General features: G+C 43.4%; 1 protein-coding gene across 2 annotated transcripts in view; it reads right to left on the reverse strand.

Moving 5' to 3' along the window:
- Positions 1 to 18,976, reverse strand: part of ARHGEF18 (Rho/Rac guanine nucleotide exchange factor 18) — a 620,551-nt gene extending 601,575 nt beyond the window's left edge. For both annotated transcript variants that reach the window (XM_040417798.1, XM_040417797.1), the window contains exon 1: positions 18,823 to 18,976. In XM_040417798.1, the coding sequence (XP_040273732.1) occupies positions 18,823 to 18,976 (154 nt within the window). The remainder of the gene's footprint in view (positions 1 to 18,822) is intronic.
- Positions 18,977 to 19,348: the final 372 nt, after the last annotated feature.

A 19,348-nucleotide genomic window follows, 5' to 3' on the forward strand; every position in this document is an offset into this window, starting at 1 on the left:
AAAACAAGTACTCCACCTCCACCTTGCTGGCGTCTGAGTCGGACTGGAGCTCTCTGCCCTTTACCAATCCAGCCACGGGCCCATCCATCTGGCCTATCAAGACTCACTCTCATTTCATCAGTCCATAAAACCTTAGAAAAATCAGTCTTGAGATATTTCTTGGCCCAGTCTTGATGTTTCAGCTTGTGTGTCTTGTTCAGTGGTGGTCGTCTTTCAGCCTTTCTTACCTTGGCCATGTCTCTGAGTATTGCACACCTTGTGCTTTTGGGCACTCCAGTGATGTTGCAGCTCTGAAATATGGCCAAACTGGTGGCAAGTGGCATCTTGGCAGCTGCACGCTTGACTTTTCTCAGTTCATGGGCAGTTATTTTGCGCCTTGGTTTTTCCACACGCTTCTTGCGACCCTGTTGACTATTTTGAATGAAACGCTTGATTGTTCGATGATCACGCTTCAGAAGCTTTGCAATTTTAAGAGTGCTGCATCCCTCTGCAAGATATCTCACTATTTTTGACTTTTCTGAGCCTGTCAAGTCCTTCTTTTGACCCATTTTGCCAAAGGAAAGGAAGTTGCCTAATAATTATGCACACCTAATATAGGGTGTTGATGTCATTAGACCACACCCCTTCTCATTACAGAGATGCACATCACCTAATATGCTTAATTGGTAGTAGGCTTTCGAGCCTATACAGCTTGGAGTAAGACAACATGCATAAAGAGGATGATGTGGTCAAAATACTCATTTGCCTAATAATTCTGTACGCAGTGTAGATTGGATTACTTCCTCATACAACACACCAGATTAGAACAACTAAAAAGAGTAGAGATTGATCCCATTACCTTTTCCGATCACGCCTTAATATCAATGACAATTACACTACCGACATTTCACACTAGAGCGTGGCACTAACACTTGAATGACTCTCTATTACAAAATCCACAGGTCACAACAGAGATTCAGAAAAATTGGACTGACTACTTCTCACTTTACACCACCTCAGACAGCGACCCCCTTACCGTTTGGGAGGCACACAAATGCTATATCAGGGGCACATTCATTAAACTGGGAACCCAAATAAAAAAAGAACGAACGGCAGTGTTCACTGGCCTCATATCCAGAATACACAATCTAGAACAACTTCACAAATCAACATTGGACAAACACCTGGGAGCTGAATTGACACAATAGAGGGTGCAGGTCCGATCTTTATGTATGTCTAAGGCGAAAGCAACTTAGTTATATGCCACAGACACTATTATGAGCACGGGAACAAACCCGGAAGGACCCTAGCAAGGGCATTGCAAAAGACTAGGATACACGCTTATGTACCATTTCTTGCGGATAGCTCTGGTCAGCGAGTAACCTTGCCCCAAAAGACAGCCAAAGCCTTTAGATCGTACTATCAGTCTTTGTATAACTTACAATCCCCCACGGCTCAGAACATATCTGTCATCTTGAGCTTAGGCCGCCTATCGGCGGAAGCAATCGCTGCTCTAGAATCTCCCCTATCTGCTGCTGAATTAACCTTAGCCATCAAGGATTCCGAAATGGGCATAGCCCCCTGACCCGTATTGCCTGCCCTTAACATATTATAAAACTTTTATCAACATTCTGTCTTCACAGTTTCTGTCTCCACTCAACTCTTTCGCCTCAACTCGTACCTCACCTCCCGATACACTCCGGGCCCACATCACAGTCATTCCCAAGGAAGGAAAGGACCCATCTCAATGTCAAAGCTACCGAATTATCTCCCTCATAAATTCTAGCTACCCGCCTCATTCCACACATGCAGCAACTCATACACTAAGATCAGACTGGCATCATGCCCTTGAGGGAAGCCCGAGACAACACTAGGGCTATAAACAGTGGCGTACCGCCAATATAGTCAGACCACGCCATTGCTATGGGGCCCATGGCACAATGGAACCCAGAGCGCATGGAAGGCCACGCCTCCTACTCTGCACAGACAGTTTAATCATTACAACAGAATTACAATGATATTAATACAATAGAGGGGGGGGGGCGCACACTGGCCACCAATGATAATACAATAGAGGGAGGGAGGGGTTGGCCGCACACTGTGCCACCAATGAAAATAATACAATAGAGGGAGGGGGGGGGGGGGGGGGGGGGCGCACACTGTGCCACCAATGAAAATAATACAATAGAGGGAGGGAGGGGGGACGCCGCACTGGCCACCAATGAAATTAAAACTGGGGAGGGGGGTCTGCCCCCTGCTGCCTGGCAGCCCCTGATCTCTTATAGGGGGCTATGATATGCACAATTAACCCCTTCAGGTGCAGCACCTGAGGGGTTAATTGTGCGGATCACAGCCCCCTGTAAGAGATCGGGTGCTGCCAGGCAGCAGGGGGCAGTCATGTACACAGTTCTGAGTATATTCTAACTTGAAGCGTCCCCATCACCATGGGAACGCCTCTGTGTTAGAATATACTGTCGGATCTGAGTTTCACGATCTAACTCAAATCCAATGGTATATTCTAACATAGAGGCGTTCCCATGGTTATGGGGATGCTTCAAGTTAAAATATACCATCGGATTGGAGAAAACTCCGATCCTATGGTATATTAACTCCTGACTTTACATTGAAAGTCAATGGGGGACGGATCCGTTTGAAATTGCACCATATTGGGTCAACGTCAAACGGATCCGTCTCCATTGACTTGCATTGTAATTCAGGACGGATCCGTTTGGCTCCGCACGGCCAGGCGGACACCAAAACGACTGTTTTTTCATGTCCGTGGATCCTCCAAAAATCAAGGAAGACCCACGGACGAAAAAACGGTCACGGATCACGGACCAACGGATCCCCGTTTTGCGGACCGTGAAAAAATACGGTCGTGTGCATGAGGCCATAAACTGAAGAAAATCCATGCCACATCCAAGGCGTAAAAATCAATGTAAAGGCTTTATATACCAGACACGCAACGTTTCGATCCGCTTCCTAGGATCTTTCTCAAGCAGTGAGAAAGATCCCAGGAAGCGGATCAAAATGTTGCGTGTCTGGTGAATAAAGCCTTTACATTGATTTTTACGCCTTGGATGTGCCATGGATTTTCTTCAGTTTATTTGTTTGGAGGGGGATCGCCTCCTCAGCCGCTGGCACTCCACCTATACTACAGAGATTGCTGTGCTGCCCAACTCTCTTCTTTTCTATATATGCAGTTGCAAGAAAAAGTATGTGAACCCATTGGAATGATATGGATTTCTGCACAAATTGGTCATAAAATGTGATCTGATCTTCATCTAAGTCACAACAATAGACAATCACAGTCTACTTAAACTAATGACACACAAAGAATTAAATGTTACCATGTTTTTATTGAACACACCATGTAAACATTCACAGTGCAGGTGGAAAACGTATGTGAACCCCTAGACTAATGACATCTCCAAAAGCTAATTGGAGTGAGGAGTCAGCCAACTGGAGTCCAATCTATGAGATGAGAGGAGGTGTTGGTTACAGCTGCCCTGCTCTATAAAAAACACACACCAGTTCTGGGTTTGCTTTTCACAAGAAGCATTGTCTGATGTGAATGATGCCTCGCACAAAAGAGCTCTCAGAAGACCTACGATTAAGAATTTTTGACTTGCATAAAGCTGGAAAGGGTTATAAAAGTATCTCCAAAAGCCTTGCTGTTCATCAGTCCACGGTAAGACAAATTGTCTATAAATGGAGAAAGTTCAGCACTGCTGCTATTCTCCCCAGGAGTGGCCGTCCTGTAAAGATGACTGCAAGAGCACAGCGCAGACTGCTCAATGAGGTGAAGAAGAATCCTAGAGTGTCAGCTAAAGACTTACAAAAGTCTCTGGCATATGTGAACATCCCTGTTAGCGAATCTATGATACGTAAAACACTAAACAAGAATGGATTTCATGGGAGGATACCTCAGAGGAAGCCACTGCTGTCCAAAAAAAACATTGCTGCACGTTTACAGTTTGCACAAGAGCTCCTGAATGTTCCGCAGCAGTACTGGCAAAATATTCTGTGGACAGATGAAACCAAAGTTGAGTTGTTTGGAAGAAACACACAACACTATGTGTGGAGAATAAGAGGCACAGCACACCAACATCAAAACCTCATCCCAACTGTGAAGTATGGTGGTGGGGCATCATGGTTTGGGGCTGCTTTGCTGCGTCAGGGCCTGGACGGATTGCTATCATCGAAGGAAAAATGAATTCCCAAGTTTATCAAGACATTTTGCAAGAGAACTTAAAGGGCTTCTGTCAGCCCACTAAACCGTTTTGTTTTTTTTGTTGTTTACTAATAATCCCTACACTGCGATTTATGCATACATAAGTTAAATAATCATTTCTGTTCAGTAGAATTTGCTAAAAAGCGATTTTTAAAATATGCAAATTACCTTGCTACCAGCAAGTAGGGCGGCTACTTGCTGGTAGCAGCCGCATCCTCCGACCCTAATGACGCCCCCTCCGCATTGTGATTGACAGGGCCAGGGAACGGGATCGTTCTCTGCTGGCCCTGCCTGTTAGCATTCAAAATCTGGCGCCTGCGCTGCGGCCGTACGTATCTTCAATCTGCTCAGGCGCACTGAGAGGCGGCCGCTCTCTCCTCAATGCGCCTGCGCCGGGTGTAGATGTGACGTCATCGGCGCAGGCGCATTGAGGATGGAGCAGCCGAGCGAGTGGCCGTCTCTCAGTGCACCTGCGCAGATTGAAGATAGGTACGGCCGTGGCGCAGGCGCCAGATTTTGAATGCTAACAGGCAGGGCCAGCAGAGAACGATTCCGTTCCCTGGCCCTGTCAATCGCAATGCGGAGGGGGCGTCATTAGGGTCGGAGGATGCGGCTGCTACCAGCAAGTAGCCGCCCTACTTGCTGGTAGCAAGGTAATTTGCATATTTTAAAAATCGCTTTTTAGCAAATTCTACTGAACAGAAATGATTATTTAACTTATGTATGCAGAGCTCGCAGTATAGGGATTATTAGTAAACAAAAAAAAACAAAAACGGTTTAGTGGGCTGACAGAAGCCCTTTAAGGCCATCTGTCCACCAGCTGAAGCTCAACAGAAGATGGGTGTTGCAACATGACAACTACCCAAAGCATAGAAGTAAATCAACAACAGAATGGCTTAAACATAAGAAAATACGCCTTCTGGAGTGGCCCAGTCAGAGTCCTTACCTCAACCCGATTGAGATGCTATGGCATGACCTCAAGAAAGCGATTCACACCAGACATCCCAAGAAAATGCTGAACTGAAAAAGTTCTGTAAAGAGTAATGGTCAAGAATTACTCCTGACCGTTGTGCACGTCTGATCTGCAACTACAGGAAACGTTTGGTTGAAGTTATTGCTGCCAAAGGAGGTTCAACCAGTTATTAAATCCAAGGGTTCACATACTTTTTCCACCTTCACTGTGAATGTTTACATGGTGTGTTCAATAAAAACATGGTAACATTTAATTATTTGTGTGTTATTAGTTTAAGCAGACTGTGATTGTCTATTGTTGTGACTTAGATGAAAATCAGATCACATTTTATGACCAATTTGTGCAGAAATACATATAATTCCAATGGGCTCACATACTTTTCCTTGCAACTGTGTATATATATATATATATATATATATATATATATATACATACAGTCAGGTCCATAAATATTGGAACATCGACACAATTCTAGCATTTTTTGCTCTATACACCACCACAATGAATTTGAAATGAAACAAACAAGATGTGCTTTAACTGCAGACTGCCAGCTTTAATTTGAGGGTATTTACATCCAAATCAGGTGAATGGTGTAGGAATTACAACAGTTTGCATATGTGCCTCCCACTTGTTAAGGGACCAAAAGTAATGGGACAATTGGCTTCTCAGCTGTTACATGGCCAGGTGTGTGTTATTTCCTCTTTATCCCAATTACAATGAGCAGATAAAAGGTCCAGAGTTCATTTCAAGTGTGCTATTTGCATTTGGAATATGTTGCTGTCAACTCTCAAGATGACATCCAAAGAGCTGTCACTATCAGTGAAGCAAGCCATCATTAGGCTGAAAAAACAAAACAAACACACCAGAGAGATAGCAAAAACATTAGGTGTGGCCAAAACAACTGTTTGGGACATTCTTAAAAAAGAAGGAACGCGCGGTGAGCTCAGCAACACCAAAAGATCAGAAAGACCACAGAAAACAACTGTGGTGGATGACCGAAGAATTCTTTCCCTGGTGAAGAAAACACCCTTCACAACAGTTTGCCAGATCAAGAACACTCTCCAGGAGGTAGGTGTATGTGTGTCAAAGTCAACAATCAAGAGAAGACTTCACCAGAGTGAATACAGAGGGTTCACCACAAGATGTAAACCATTGGTGAGCCTCAAAAACAGGAAGGCCAGACAAAAGCAGCAGGATGAATTCTGAAGTGTTTCGGGCAATATTATCTGCTCATTTTCAGCCAAATGCTTCAAAACTCATTGGACAGCGCTTCACAGTGCAGATGGACAATGACCCAAAGCATACTGCAAAAACAACCAGAGTTATTTAAGGGAAAGAAGTAGAATGTTATGCAATGGCCAAGTCAATCACCTGACCTGAATCCGATTGAGCATGCATTTCACTTGCTGAAGACAAAACTGAAGGGAAAATGCCCCAAGAACAAGCAGGACAGTTGCAGTAGAGGCTTAGCAAAGCATCACCAGGGATGAAACCCAGCATCTGGTGATGTCTATGCGTTCCAGACTTCAGGCTGTAATTGACTGCAAAGGATTTGCAACCAAGTATTAAAAAGTGAAAGTTTGATTTATGATTATTATTCTGTCCCATTACTTTTGGTCCCTTAACAAGTCAGAGGCACATATGCAAACTGTTATAATTCCTACAGCGTTCACCTGATTTGGATGTAAATACCCTCAAATTAAAGCTGGCAGTCTGCAGTTAAAGCACATCTTGTTCGTTTTATTTCAAATCCATTGTGGTGGTATAAAGCCAAAAATGCTAGAATTGTGTTGATGTCCCAATATTTATGGACCTGACTGTATGTATGCATGTATATATGTGTCTATATATCTATGTATGGTTGTGTATGTGTGAATGTATATATATATATATATATATATACACACACTCACTCACCTAAAGCATTATTATGAACACCATACTAATACGGTGTTGGACCCCCTTTTGCCTTCAGAACTGCCTTAATTCTACGTGGTATTGATTCAACAAGGTGCTGATAGCATTCTTTAGAAATGTTGGCCCATATTGATAGGATAGCATCTTGCAGTTGATGGAGATATGAGGGATGCACATCCAGGGCACGAAGCTCCTGTTCCACCACATCCCAAAGATGCTCTATTGGGTTGAGATCTGGTGACTGTGGGGGCCATTTTAGTACAGTGAACTCAATGTCATGTTCAAGAAACCAATTTGAAATGATTCGAGCTTTGTGACATGGTGCATTATCCTGCTGGAAGTAGCCATCAGAAGATGGATACATGTTCTCATTCTGTTTATGCCAAATTCGGACTCTACCATTTGAATGTCTCAACAGAAATCGGGACTCATCAGACCAGGCAACATTTTTCCAGTCTTCAACAGTCTAATTTTGGTGAGCTCGTGAAAATTGTAGTCTCTTTTTCCTATTTGTAGTGGAGATGAGTGGTACCCGGTGGGGTCTTCTGCTGTTGTAGCCCATCCGCCGCAAGGTTGTGCGTGTTGTGGCTTCACAAATGCTTTGCTGCATACCTCGGTTGTAACGAGTGGTTATTTCAGTCAACGTTGCTCTTCTATCAGCTTGATTCAGTCGGCTCATTCTCCTCTGACCTCTAGCATCCACAAGGCATTTTTGCCCACAGGACTGCCGCATACTGGATGTTTTTCCCTTTTCACACCATTCTTTGTAAACCCTAGAAATGGTTGTGCGTCAAAATCCCAGTAACTGAGCAGATTTTGAAATACTCAGACCGGCCCGTCTGGCACCAAAAACCATGCCACGCTCAAAATTGCTTATATCACCTTTCTTTCCCATTCTAACATTCAGTTTAGAGTTCAGGAGATTGTCTTGACCAGGACCACACCCCTAAATGCATTGAAGCAACTGCCATGTGATTGGTTGACTAGATAATTGCATTAATGAGAAATAGAACAGGTGTTCCTAATAATTCTTTAGGTGAGTGTATATGTGTGTGTGTGTGTGTATATGCATGCATGTATGTGTGTGTAGATGGATATACAGTCAGGTCCATAAATATTGGGACATCGACACAATTCTAAGATTTTTGGCTCTATACGCCACCACAATGGATTTGAAATGAAACAAACTACATTTGCTTTAACTGCAGACTGTCAGCTTTAATATGAGAGTATTTACATCCAAATCAGGTGAACAGTGTAGGAATTACAACAGTTTGCATATGTGCCTCCCACTTGTTAAGGGACCAAAAGTAATGGGACAGAATAATAATCATAAATCAAACTTTCACTTTTTAATACTTGGTTGCAAATCCTTTGCAGTCAATTACAGCCTGAAGTCTGGAACGCAGAGACATCTCCAGACACTGGGTTTCATCCCTGGTGATGCTCTGCCAGGCCTCTACTGCAACTGTCTTCAGTTCCTGCTTGTTCTTGGGGCATTTTCCCTTCAGTTTTGTCTTCAGCAAGTGAAATGCATGCACAATCGGATTCAGATCAGGTGATTGACTTGGCCATTGCATAACATTCCACTTCTTTCCCTTAAAAAACTCTTTGGTTGCTTTTGCAGTATGCTTTGGGTCATTGTCCATCTGCACTGTGAAGCGCCTTCCAATGAGTTCTGAAGCATTTGGCTGAATATGAGCAGATAATATTGCCTGAAACACTTCAGAATTCATCCTGCTGCTTTTGTCAGCAGCCACATCATCAATAAATACAAGAGAACCAGTTCCATTGGCAGCCATACATGCCCACGCCATAACTCTACCACCACTATGCTTCACTGATGAGGTGGTATGCTTAGGATCATGAGCAATTCCTTTCCTTCTCCATACTCTTCTCTTCCTATCACTCTGGTACAAGTTGATCTTGGTCTCATCTGTCCGTAGGATGTTGTTTCAGAACTGTGAAGGCTTTTTTAGATGACGTTTGGCAAACTATAATCCGGCCTTCCTGCTTTTGAGGCTCACCAATGGTTTACATCGTGTGGTGAACCCTCTGTATTCACTCTGGTGAAGTCTTCTCTTGAATGTTGACTTTGACTCACATACACCTACGTCCTGAAGAGTGTTCTTGATCTGGCCAACTATTGTGAAGGGTGTTTTCTTCACCAGGGAAAGAATTCTTCGGTCATCCACCACAGTTATTTTCTGTGGTCTTCCAGGTCTTTTGGTGTTGCTGAGCTCACCGGTGCGTTCCTTCTTTTTAAGAATGTTCCAAACAGTTGTTTTGGCCACGCCTAATGTTTTTGCTATCTCTCTGATGGGTTTGTTTTGTTTTTTGAGCCTAATGATGGCTTGCTTCACTGATAGTGACAGCTCTTTGAATCTTATCTTGAGAGTTGACAGCAACAGATTCCAAATGCAAATAGCACACTTGAAATGAGGGAATAACACACACCTGGCCATTGAACAGCTGAGAAGCCAAGTTTCCCATTACTTTTGGTCCCTTAACAAGTGGGAGGCATATATGCAAACTGTTGTAATTCCTACACCGTTCACCTGATTTGGATGTAAATACCCTCATATTAAAGCTGACAGTCTGCAGTTAAAGCAAATCTAGTTTGTTTAATTTCAAATCCATTGTGGTGGTGTATAGAGCCAAAAAACCTTTGAATTGTGTTGATGACCCAATATTTATGGACCTGACTATATACGTGTGTGTCTATGTATCTGTATGAATGTATGTGTATATATGTGTCTATTATATATATATATATATATATATATATACTGCCTGTCCAAAAAAACAGTCGCCACCACTCTAAAACAGTAGGTCAAACACTCTAATATTTCGTTGGACCGCCTTTAGCTTTGATTACGGCTCACATTCGCTATGGCATTGTTTCGATAAGCTTCTGCAAGGTCACAAGATTTATTTCCATCCAATGTTGCATTAATTTTTCACCAAGATCTTGAATTGATGATGGTAGAGTCAGACTGCTGCACAAAGCCTTCTCCAGCACATCCCAAAGATTCTCAATGGGGTTAAGGTCTGGACTCTGTGGTGGCCAATCCATGTGTGAAAATGATGGCTCATGCTCCCTGAACCACTCTTTCACAATTTGAGCCCGATTAATCCTGGCATTGTCATCTTGGAATATGCCCGTGCAGGGCTTTTTTTCTCAGAGAAAAGGTGGTGGAACTCACCCCCCCTCCCCTGGCCACGCCCCTACCCAACCCTAGGACCGCCCCTACCCGCCCCTAAGACCGCCCCCTACCCACCCCTAGGACCGCCCCCTCTACCCAACCCTAGGACCGCAAGTAAAATTGGGGGGGGGGGGGGGGGGGGGGCTATAAAAGTCCAGCCCAGCAAAGAAACCCCCCAGATGGGGATGGCACTGGATCTGAGGATGGCACTGTTATGGGGTGGAGGATCTGGGGATGGCATCCACAGATCCCCCATCCTATAACAGTGCCATCCACAGACCCCCCCCCCCCCATCCTATAACAGTGCCATCCACAGACCCCCCCACCCCATAACAGTGCCATCCACAGACACCCCACCCCATAACAGTGCCATCCACACACCCCCCCACCCCATAACAGTGCCATCCACAGACCCCCCCCCCCCACCCCATAACAGTGCCATCCACAGACCCCCCCACCCCATAACAGTGCCATTCACAGACCCCCCCACCCCATAACAGTGCCATCCATATACCCCCCCCCCCCACCCCATAACAGTGTCATCCACAGACCCCCCATTGCCGCTCCACTACAGTTATACAATGTGTAATGAAATGAATAATGATTCCTGCTGCCCCTCAGTAGTATAACATTCAATGTATTTGTACTCACAGCCGGCTACTGACATCGTAATCCAGGCCGGCCGGGCAGACGAGCGGCAGCGTCACTGACTGACGTCACGTGAGTGCGCCGCCTACTTTATGAATGAAGCAGGCGGCCCAGGCAGGTGACGTCAGTCAGTGACGCTGCCGCTCGTCTGCCCGGCCGGCCTGGATTACGATGTCAGTAGCCGGCTGTGAGTACAAATACATTGAATGTTATACTACTGAGGGGCAGCAGGAATCATTATTCATTTCATTAAACATTTTATAAGTCTCTACTGGAGCTGCGGGGCCGGAGCACAGTGAACGCACCGGCCCCCAGCTCCTCCTCCCAGTCCCTCCCCGCTGATACATCGCAGCTTGCGATGTCAAAAGGTGGCGGAACGCCGTTCCGGTGCGTTCCGCCAGAAAAAAAGCCCTGTGCCCGTGCCATCAGGGAAGAAAAAATCCATTGATGGAATAACCTGGTCCTTCAGTATGTTCAGGTAGTCAGCTGACCTCATTCTTGGAGCACATACTGTTGCTGAACCTAGACCTGACCAACTGCAGAAACCCCAGATCATAGTACTGCCCCCACAGGCTTGTACAGTAGGCACTAGGCATGATGGGTGCATCACTTCATCTGCCTCTCTTCTTAGGGTACTTTCACACTAGCGGCAGGACGGATCCGACAAGCTGTTCACCCTGTCGGATCCTTCCTGCCGCTTTTTTCGCCATGCAGCCGGACCGCCTCTCCGTCCCCATTTACTATAATGGGGACAGGGGCGGGGCTCCGGCGCAGCACGGCAGTGCATGGCGAAAGGCCGCCGGAATAAAAGGACTGCATGTCCGACTTTTTAGTCCGGTGGCCTTTCACCGCGAACTGCCGTGCTGCACCGGAGCTCCGCCCCGTCCCCATTATAGTCAATAATATAGCGGCAGGATGGATCCGACAGGGTGAACAGCCTGTCGGATCCGTCCTGCCGCTAGTGTGAAAGTAGCCTTACCCTGATGTGCCCATCACTCTGGAACAGGGTAAATCTGGACTCATCAGACATGACCTTCTTCCATTGCTCCAGAGTCTAATCTTTATGCTTCCTAGAAAATTGAAGGCTTTTTTTCTGGTTTGCCTCACTGATTAGTGGTTTTCTTGCGGCTACACAGCTGTTCAGTCCCAATCCCTTGAGTTCCCTTTGCATTGTGCGTGTGGAAATGCTCTTACTTTAACTATTAAACATAGCCCTAAGTTCTAATGTTGTTTTTCTTTGATTTGATTTCACCAAACGTTTAAGTGATCGCCGATCACGATCATTCAGGATTCTTTTCCCTCCACATTTCTTTCTCGAATACGATGGGTCCCCACTATCCTTCCCGTTTTTAATAATGCATCGGACAGTTCTTAACCCAATTTTAGTCGTTTCTGCACTCTCCCTAGATGTTTTCTCTGCTTGATGCATGCCAATGATTTGACCCTTCTCAAACAGACTAACATCTTTTCGACGACCACAAGATGCGTCTTTCAACATGGTTGTTTAAGAAATGAGAAGCAACTCATTGCACCAGTTGGGGTTAAATGACTTGTTGCCAGCTGAAAGATAATCGCCATTGCAGTAATTATCCAATAGGAGGCTTTTTGGAGGCATTTGCTTAGTTAAATCCAGGTGGCGACTTTTTTTTTTGGACAGGCAGTGTATATACAGTACAGACCAAAAGTTTGGACACACCTTCTCATTCAAAGAGTTTTCTTTATTTTTATGACTATGAAGGCATCAAAACTATGAATTAACACATGTGGAATTATATACATAACAAACAAGTGTGAAACAACTGAAAATATGTAATATTCTAGGTTCTTCAAAGTAGCCACCTTTTGCTTTGATTACTGCTTTGCACACTCTTGGCATTCTCTTAATGAGCTTCAAGAGGTAGTCACCTGAAATGGTCTTCCAACAGTCTTGAAGGAGTTCCCAGAGATAAAATTTTTGAGGAAATATGTTGGTGATCATATTTATTGTATGTATGTGTGTCCCTGTGTGTGTGTGCGTCACCATCACAATGCCCACAGTGTTCCTATGTCTTGATGCAGCTGCATCAGGAGGTTCTGTGTGGGGCAAGAAGAAGAAGATGGAAGAGGAGGCAGCGCCACCAGCATGGAGTCCATAGGAGAGACCCAGGGAGTCACACTAAGAACGTAGGTAACACTACCACATGATCTACACTGGTGTTATCTGTGGTTTTACATAGGACTGCAGGTAACACTATCACATGATCTACAATAGTGTTATCTGTGGTTTTACATAGGACTGCAGGTAACACTACCACATGATCAGCACTAGTAGTATCTTTGGTTTTACATAGGACTGCAGGTAACACTACCACATGATCAGCACTAGTGTTATCTGTGGTTTTACATAGGACTGCAGGTAACACTACCACATGATCTGCACTAGTGTTATCTGTGGTTTTACATAGGACTGCAGGTAACTACTATATTTTCGGTAATCAGAGAGCCATCACTGTGTTATTTGTGGTGTTAGATAGGACTACAGATGACATCTACTACATTATCTGTACTCAGAGAGTTATTACTGTGTTATTTGTAGTGTTACATAGGACTGCAGATAAAACTTTTATGGAATATCCATAGATTCAGATACCACAGGGTTTTGTTCCTACAGCATTCCCTTTGCCGCAAAACTGGCCTGTGCCCTTCATTCTCTGGGTCAGTATGAATACGTACGAATGTATGTACACATTTCTTTATTGGCAAATGGGAGTGTGGCAGGGGAGAAGCCAGAACAGGAGATGGGATGGGCCAGGGGTGGGTAGTGGGCGGGGTTAGGGGGGCCCAATTCAGATTCTTGCTATGGGGCCCAGTGATTTCTATGTACGCCCCTGACTATAAATCTGATATACCATGCGATAACATCTAAAATTCCCATGTTTCTTCTTTCTACCGATGCCAACAAAGCATTTGACAGGGTTGGGCTGGGCCTTCATGTTTGAAACACTGGGGCATATAGGGTTGGGGGAGGCAATGATGGCCCACATTCACAACCTATATTCGAACCCCACAGCATCAGTCGAGGTGAATGGCCAGTTTTCAGCGCCTTTCTCGATAAGAAACGGTACAAGACAAGGGTACCCCCTAGCCCCCTTGATATTTATTCTTTGTCTAGAACCACTACTAAGTCACATAAGAGCTAAACACGACATAACTGGGATACAGATTCAGGGAATCTCACATAAAGTAGCAACATACGCAGATTACCTCCTTTTTTTTCTTACTAGCCCCCACATATCACTACCAAATCTTTTGAAAGAATTTAAACACTATTCGAATTTATCTAATTTGAAGATAAACTGGATCACTTCGATCACTACTAGATGCTGAGCAGACTCCTCAACGATCGGGTAAAGGATACCCTCCAGCAATGGAGACCCCTCTACGCTCCGGGGTAACCGCTACGCCTTGTTCCTCAGCTTTGGAATGTAGATGATCCATTTGACCGCTATATTTTTCAACTCTGAAGATTTTTTTTTATTCATTCTGTGTGGGGATTCGCTCTGGTAGACAGGACAAGTGGACGCAGTATAGAGGCAAAGACCAGTTTGTAACTCAAAAACTTCAGTGTTTTATTCACACTTATGGCAACAAAACTGTACGACAGTCAATTTGCAGTTTTGGTGTTCGTTTACACCTACTGTAGACAGTTCACACAGCAAAAGAGTCACCTGTTACCCTAGGTGTTAGTTCACACCCGATTGGCATTGCTCAGGACAGAGCAGACCTCCCAAACTCAGGCCTCTAGCCTAGCACACGGCTCAGATCCTAATCCAGTGATTTCCAGAGCTCCTCTGTCAGAGAGAGAGGTAATTACCACCAGCTGACACTGTTGGCTGGGTTTTTTATATAGGCCAGTCAAGAACCGGCCTGTAACTTGGGGAGTAGTTACCCACCCAGCACTTTGACTACTCCCAGTAAGAGCAGCCCCGGATCAGCTATTACAGCTATACTAAATAGCAAGGTGTCAAACTGCAACTGCTGAAAACTGGCTCTTACTCCACCGAGGCCAGGAACCTCGGTGACACATACCTTCCTTCAACGACGGTCCCTTGAGCCTTCCTACATCTGATATAATTAATCAGCTAGCTGCATTAGGCTGATACAGGTCTGTGCATGGGGAAAAAACATTGGCTACACCATAAAATCAAGATTGTTGTAAAGTATATTAACTTGTTTTGTCGTGATGGCTCCAGGCCTTGCCAGATTGGGTCATAAATGAACTAATATATTCCTCTGAAATGAAGGTTCTCCATTATTACTTTCAAACATGATAGCAACCTCACTGAACCTTGGGTTACTATATCGTTGCTGTTCTTGAGAGCATTCATGTTTAATCGCCATTAAATTTCCTCATGTGAGTCCCATTATGGATTGCTTCTGTACATGCTTCTGGTTCTACTTCATACAACAATCTATAAGAGCCATTTATTTCATTTAATAAAACTTCTATTTCGTTCATAAGTTGATTGTTGCAACTACAGTTTTCATGTATTGAAAGTCTCTCATGAGTTGCCTGTGCTGTCCCCAGAATATACAACTGTGCATATTTTCTTGCATCTATTATATGATATATTTGACCATGGATTCTGAAAGGGCCCATATCCCGAAGCAGTTGCAATATCAGAACTATTGATATAAATGCAAAAGAGCTATTTATTGCCCTTATGTTTTCCATAAAGTTTTTACTGTACCAGTGATTATTTGTCATTAGCTTTTGTAGTAGCTCAGGCCGGTTCTTTTACTGGATTAAAGTTTTAATGTTCTTAAATAAAGATTTTGATACTTTGTGAAATGGTGACTGTGGATGTTAAAGCTTGTGTGTTTCATTCAGAAAGGCAGTGTCACATTAGAGCGACTGAGATGCATTATGTAATTACATACGGGCAATGTACCTGCAGACTTTATTACTCTCAGCAGAACATCCACGTACAGTTCACCTGTTTTGCTTATATCGAAAATGTGTAATCCCAACTGAAATTGAATTCAGTATCGGTAGAGGGGGTTAGAAAGTGCAAACATGGCAGCAGCAGCAATAAATACAAATTGCAGTTTCTCTGGCACCAGGTGAGGAGGTATGGTAGCAGGTTGGATGGCAATAGGCTGGCACTAGCAAGCATATGTGGATAAAGGTGTCCATTGTGGTATAGGCTTAAAAGGTTTTTCTGAGATTTTGATACTGATGACCTTTCCTCAGAATAGGTCATCAGTATCTGATAGGTGGAGGTCTGACACCCAGGACGCCTGCTGATCAGCTGTTTAGGCCACAGCACTTACAGGAGTGCCACTGCCTTCTCAAACAGCTGATCGCCGGGTGTCCCAGATGTCTGTCCCCCACCAATCAGATACTAATGACCTATCCTGAGGATAGTTCATCAGTATAAAAAATCTCAGAAAACCCCTTTAATGTTTGTCTGGACTAGGGATAGTTAAGGTAGGTGATAGTGTCTGAGCTGTATTCCATCACTTTAAAGCAGTGTCTGTAAAGCTGCATTTTGCTGATCACTCTGCTGTCTTGTCTTGCAGGATTAAGTTGTTCCCACAGGAAGATAATATCATGAGTTCATGAGTTTCCCTCACAGGGGAATAGTATATGGTTCCTGGGAGCTCTGACACGTGCTTCCTCATTCCCCCAATATCCGAACAGGAACGCCACTCTCTTCTCCTTTCTTTAGCTAGACTGAAACTCCCCTCCTGGTAGGAAGCAGGACCAGCCCACTCCTATCAAGAGGGGAGCCCCTATAGCCCAGCTCAAGCCAACCATTGCCAACCATTACTTCTGCTAGAATAGTATAGCATCACATTACATTACATAACATTGCATATATAACATTAAACAATTGCAGATCCCCCAGGTCTGGAGTACTGCATATATACCGTATTTTCCGGACTATAAGACGCAGTCAAAGTCTGGTTACAGTGATACAAGTGGCATGTAACCCAGTGACTTGCCACTTAGGGGACATGTCAACTCTACAGCCGGTTTTTGGCTGCAGCAGAACATGTGATCCCATCCATTCTGAGAAGCGGGGACCAGAGCACAGCAAACGCAGCAGTGGACCAAAGGAACCGGAGCTGAGTGGTGGGGTAAAAGAAAGTATGCCTCCCTCCACAGGTTTGGTGGAGTGGAGGTAAACAAAAAAAGTGTTAAAAATTGGACAACTCATTTAATTTGCTTGAGTTTAATGTTTTATCTTTTAAAACATATAGACTGGGATCAACTTTATTTTCAATAGGCCTTGTCAGCTCCTCTAACACATTTGTTTTAGTAAAACTTTCTTCCCCATAAACGAACAATTCTGTAGTATAGTTTCTGCACTCTGCCCATATTTCTCCTTTGAAATTCATGAAAAAGGTGTTACCATTTCTCCTTGTCAAGGAGGTATGCTCCTACACACTGTAATGCTGTCAGAACAGATTTTATAGTGTCAGTCATATTGGGACACTTCCTCAATTGGTAACACCAGGTTGTCAATTTATTAGTAAATTTTAGGAGGAATGCCAGAGTAAAAGCAAAACATACAGTAGTTACAAGAAAAGATGCTTCAGAATTATATCATGGGAGATATAATTATTTACTAAAAGAAGCATATCAAAAAAGCTGACTGGTCCTCTTGTAAGTGCTGCAATCTAAAGTAGATTGGGGTATTAAATTAATTTTATATATAAAAAAGTTGTAATGTGGTGTAATATCAAATACGTTAAAGTCGAAAAATCAGACAGCAATAGAGCCTCAGTGTGGTATACTATAGTTGCTTTGCTTTTGCTCCACAAATCCAGGCATAGTAAGAGGAACCTGCTCTCAGAATAGAGGAAACACTTATGAACTGTACAGACTTTCAAAGGCAGCTGATTCTCCAAGGTCATAGGAAATAACAGGACAGTGCAGTGGTTTACATGACAAAATAAGCAGCATGAGAGTTATGACTTTCAGATTTATACATGTCTTAAGAAGAGCAGAAAATGTATTCATGTGCCAACCGTATCTTAGCGACAAGTATGCTCATATAATGTCACTTCACAAGGTCTGTACAAGTTATACTCTAGCTCCGAAAGTCTAGACACAACACCCTGCAGTTTGTAGCATTAAAACATGGGGGGGGGGATTTATATTTCCCTCCATGCCAGTTTTCTGGCATTAAAAGTTGCAAACCTTGTGTTTTCATGAAAAGGGGGCATGGTGAGGATGAGCACCTAGCACAGCATATTTATCTTCTTTTCTGATGTAAAAGAAGACTGCAATCTACGGCAGCTCCGAGCTTTAGGTGCGCAGACTACCAGAGGATGAGCCTCCTCATAAATTATTACTTTTTCTATGACCTAGATACATTTATGAATAGTCATAAATTAGGCGCATCCTCCAGCAGCACACAGGGATATCAAAGACCGGTGTAAAATGCTGGTCTATAAAAAAAAAAGACCCCAATAAAATTAAGTACATGTAGGGGGTTCTTAAAGTTGCATACCAGCAGCAACTTAAGTTTTGCTAAGTTGCAGAATATGCTGACCACACAAATATATATAACTCTGTACACACAACAGATAAAAATAGGTAATAAAATAACTGAAATAATATGTAAATAATTACATTCATACAAGAACAGAAGTCATTAATATCACTGTTTTATATTATTAAGCTATGCACAATGTCTAAATATTATTATTTTTATAAAATGTATTCTCTCATATTATTTTACTTTATGCCGTTGAGATTATCTGTGCACGTCTTTTGTCATTGCCACCTGTTTCATACAACTAGTCAAATCCTTCTGCACTTTTGCTCAATGACAGACCCCCCCACACGCATGCACTTTTTTGTTAACATTTACCTCTTTTAAACGACCATCTCTTCATCCACAATTTAGAGAAAGAAGGCCAAGAGTTGTTCAAAACGGAGTCAGACATTTTGAAAACGAGCTGCTGTTTCAAAGAGACATTTAAACCAACTGTGTGCCTGCAGACGTCAGGCTCAATGTGAACCATCAGGACCAAAACAGCCCAGGATTCCCATTAGAGCTCCAAATTAGGGGCTGACTGCAGGGGGAGGTACATCCTATAAGAGTCTGTTCTGGCTGCTGTGTAATTCCTAGACAAAAGAGAAATATTTAACTACTGAATGCCCAGATACAAAGAGTAACATACAAAAATAACAGAATCAAAGTAATCTCATTATACTTATTATATTGGCAAGGATTTCTCATTGCTCGTCTCATCTAATTTCCATAGCTATTTATTAAGTAAATCACGGTATGTTGGATGTAAGTACTCACAGGACAGGTCTATTAAAATCACAATAATTATATCCCTATGTAAAATGTAGATGTAGTTTTTAATAACGTTTTTAATAAATCATTA

Source organism: Bufo bufo, chromosome 2 (genome assembly GCF_905171765.1).
Source record: "Bufo bufo chromosome 2, aBufBuf1.1, whole genome shotgun sequence".
NCBI lineage: Eukaryota > Metazoa > Chordata > Amphibia > Anura > Bufonidae > Bufo > Bufo bufo.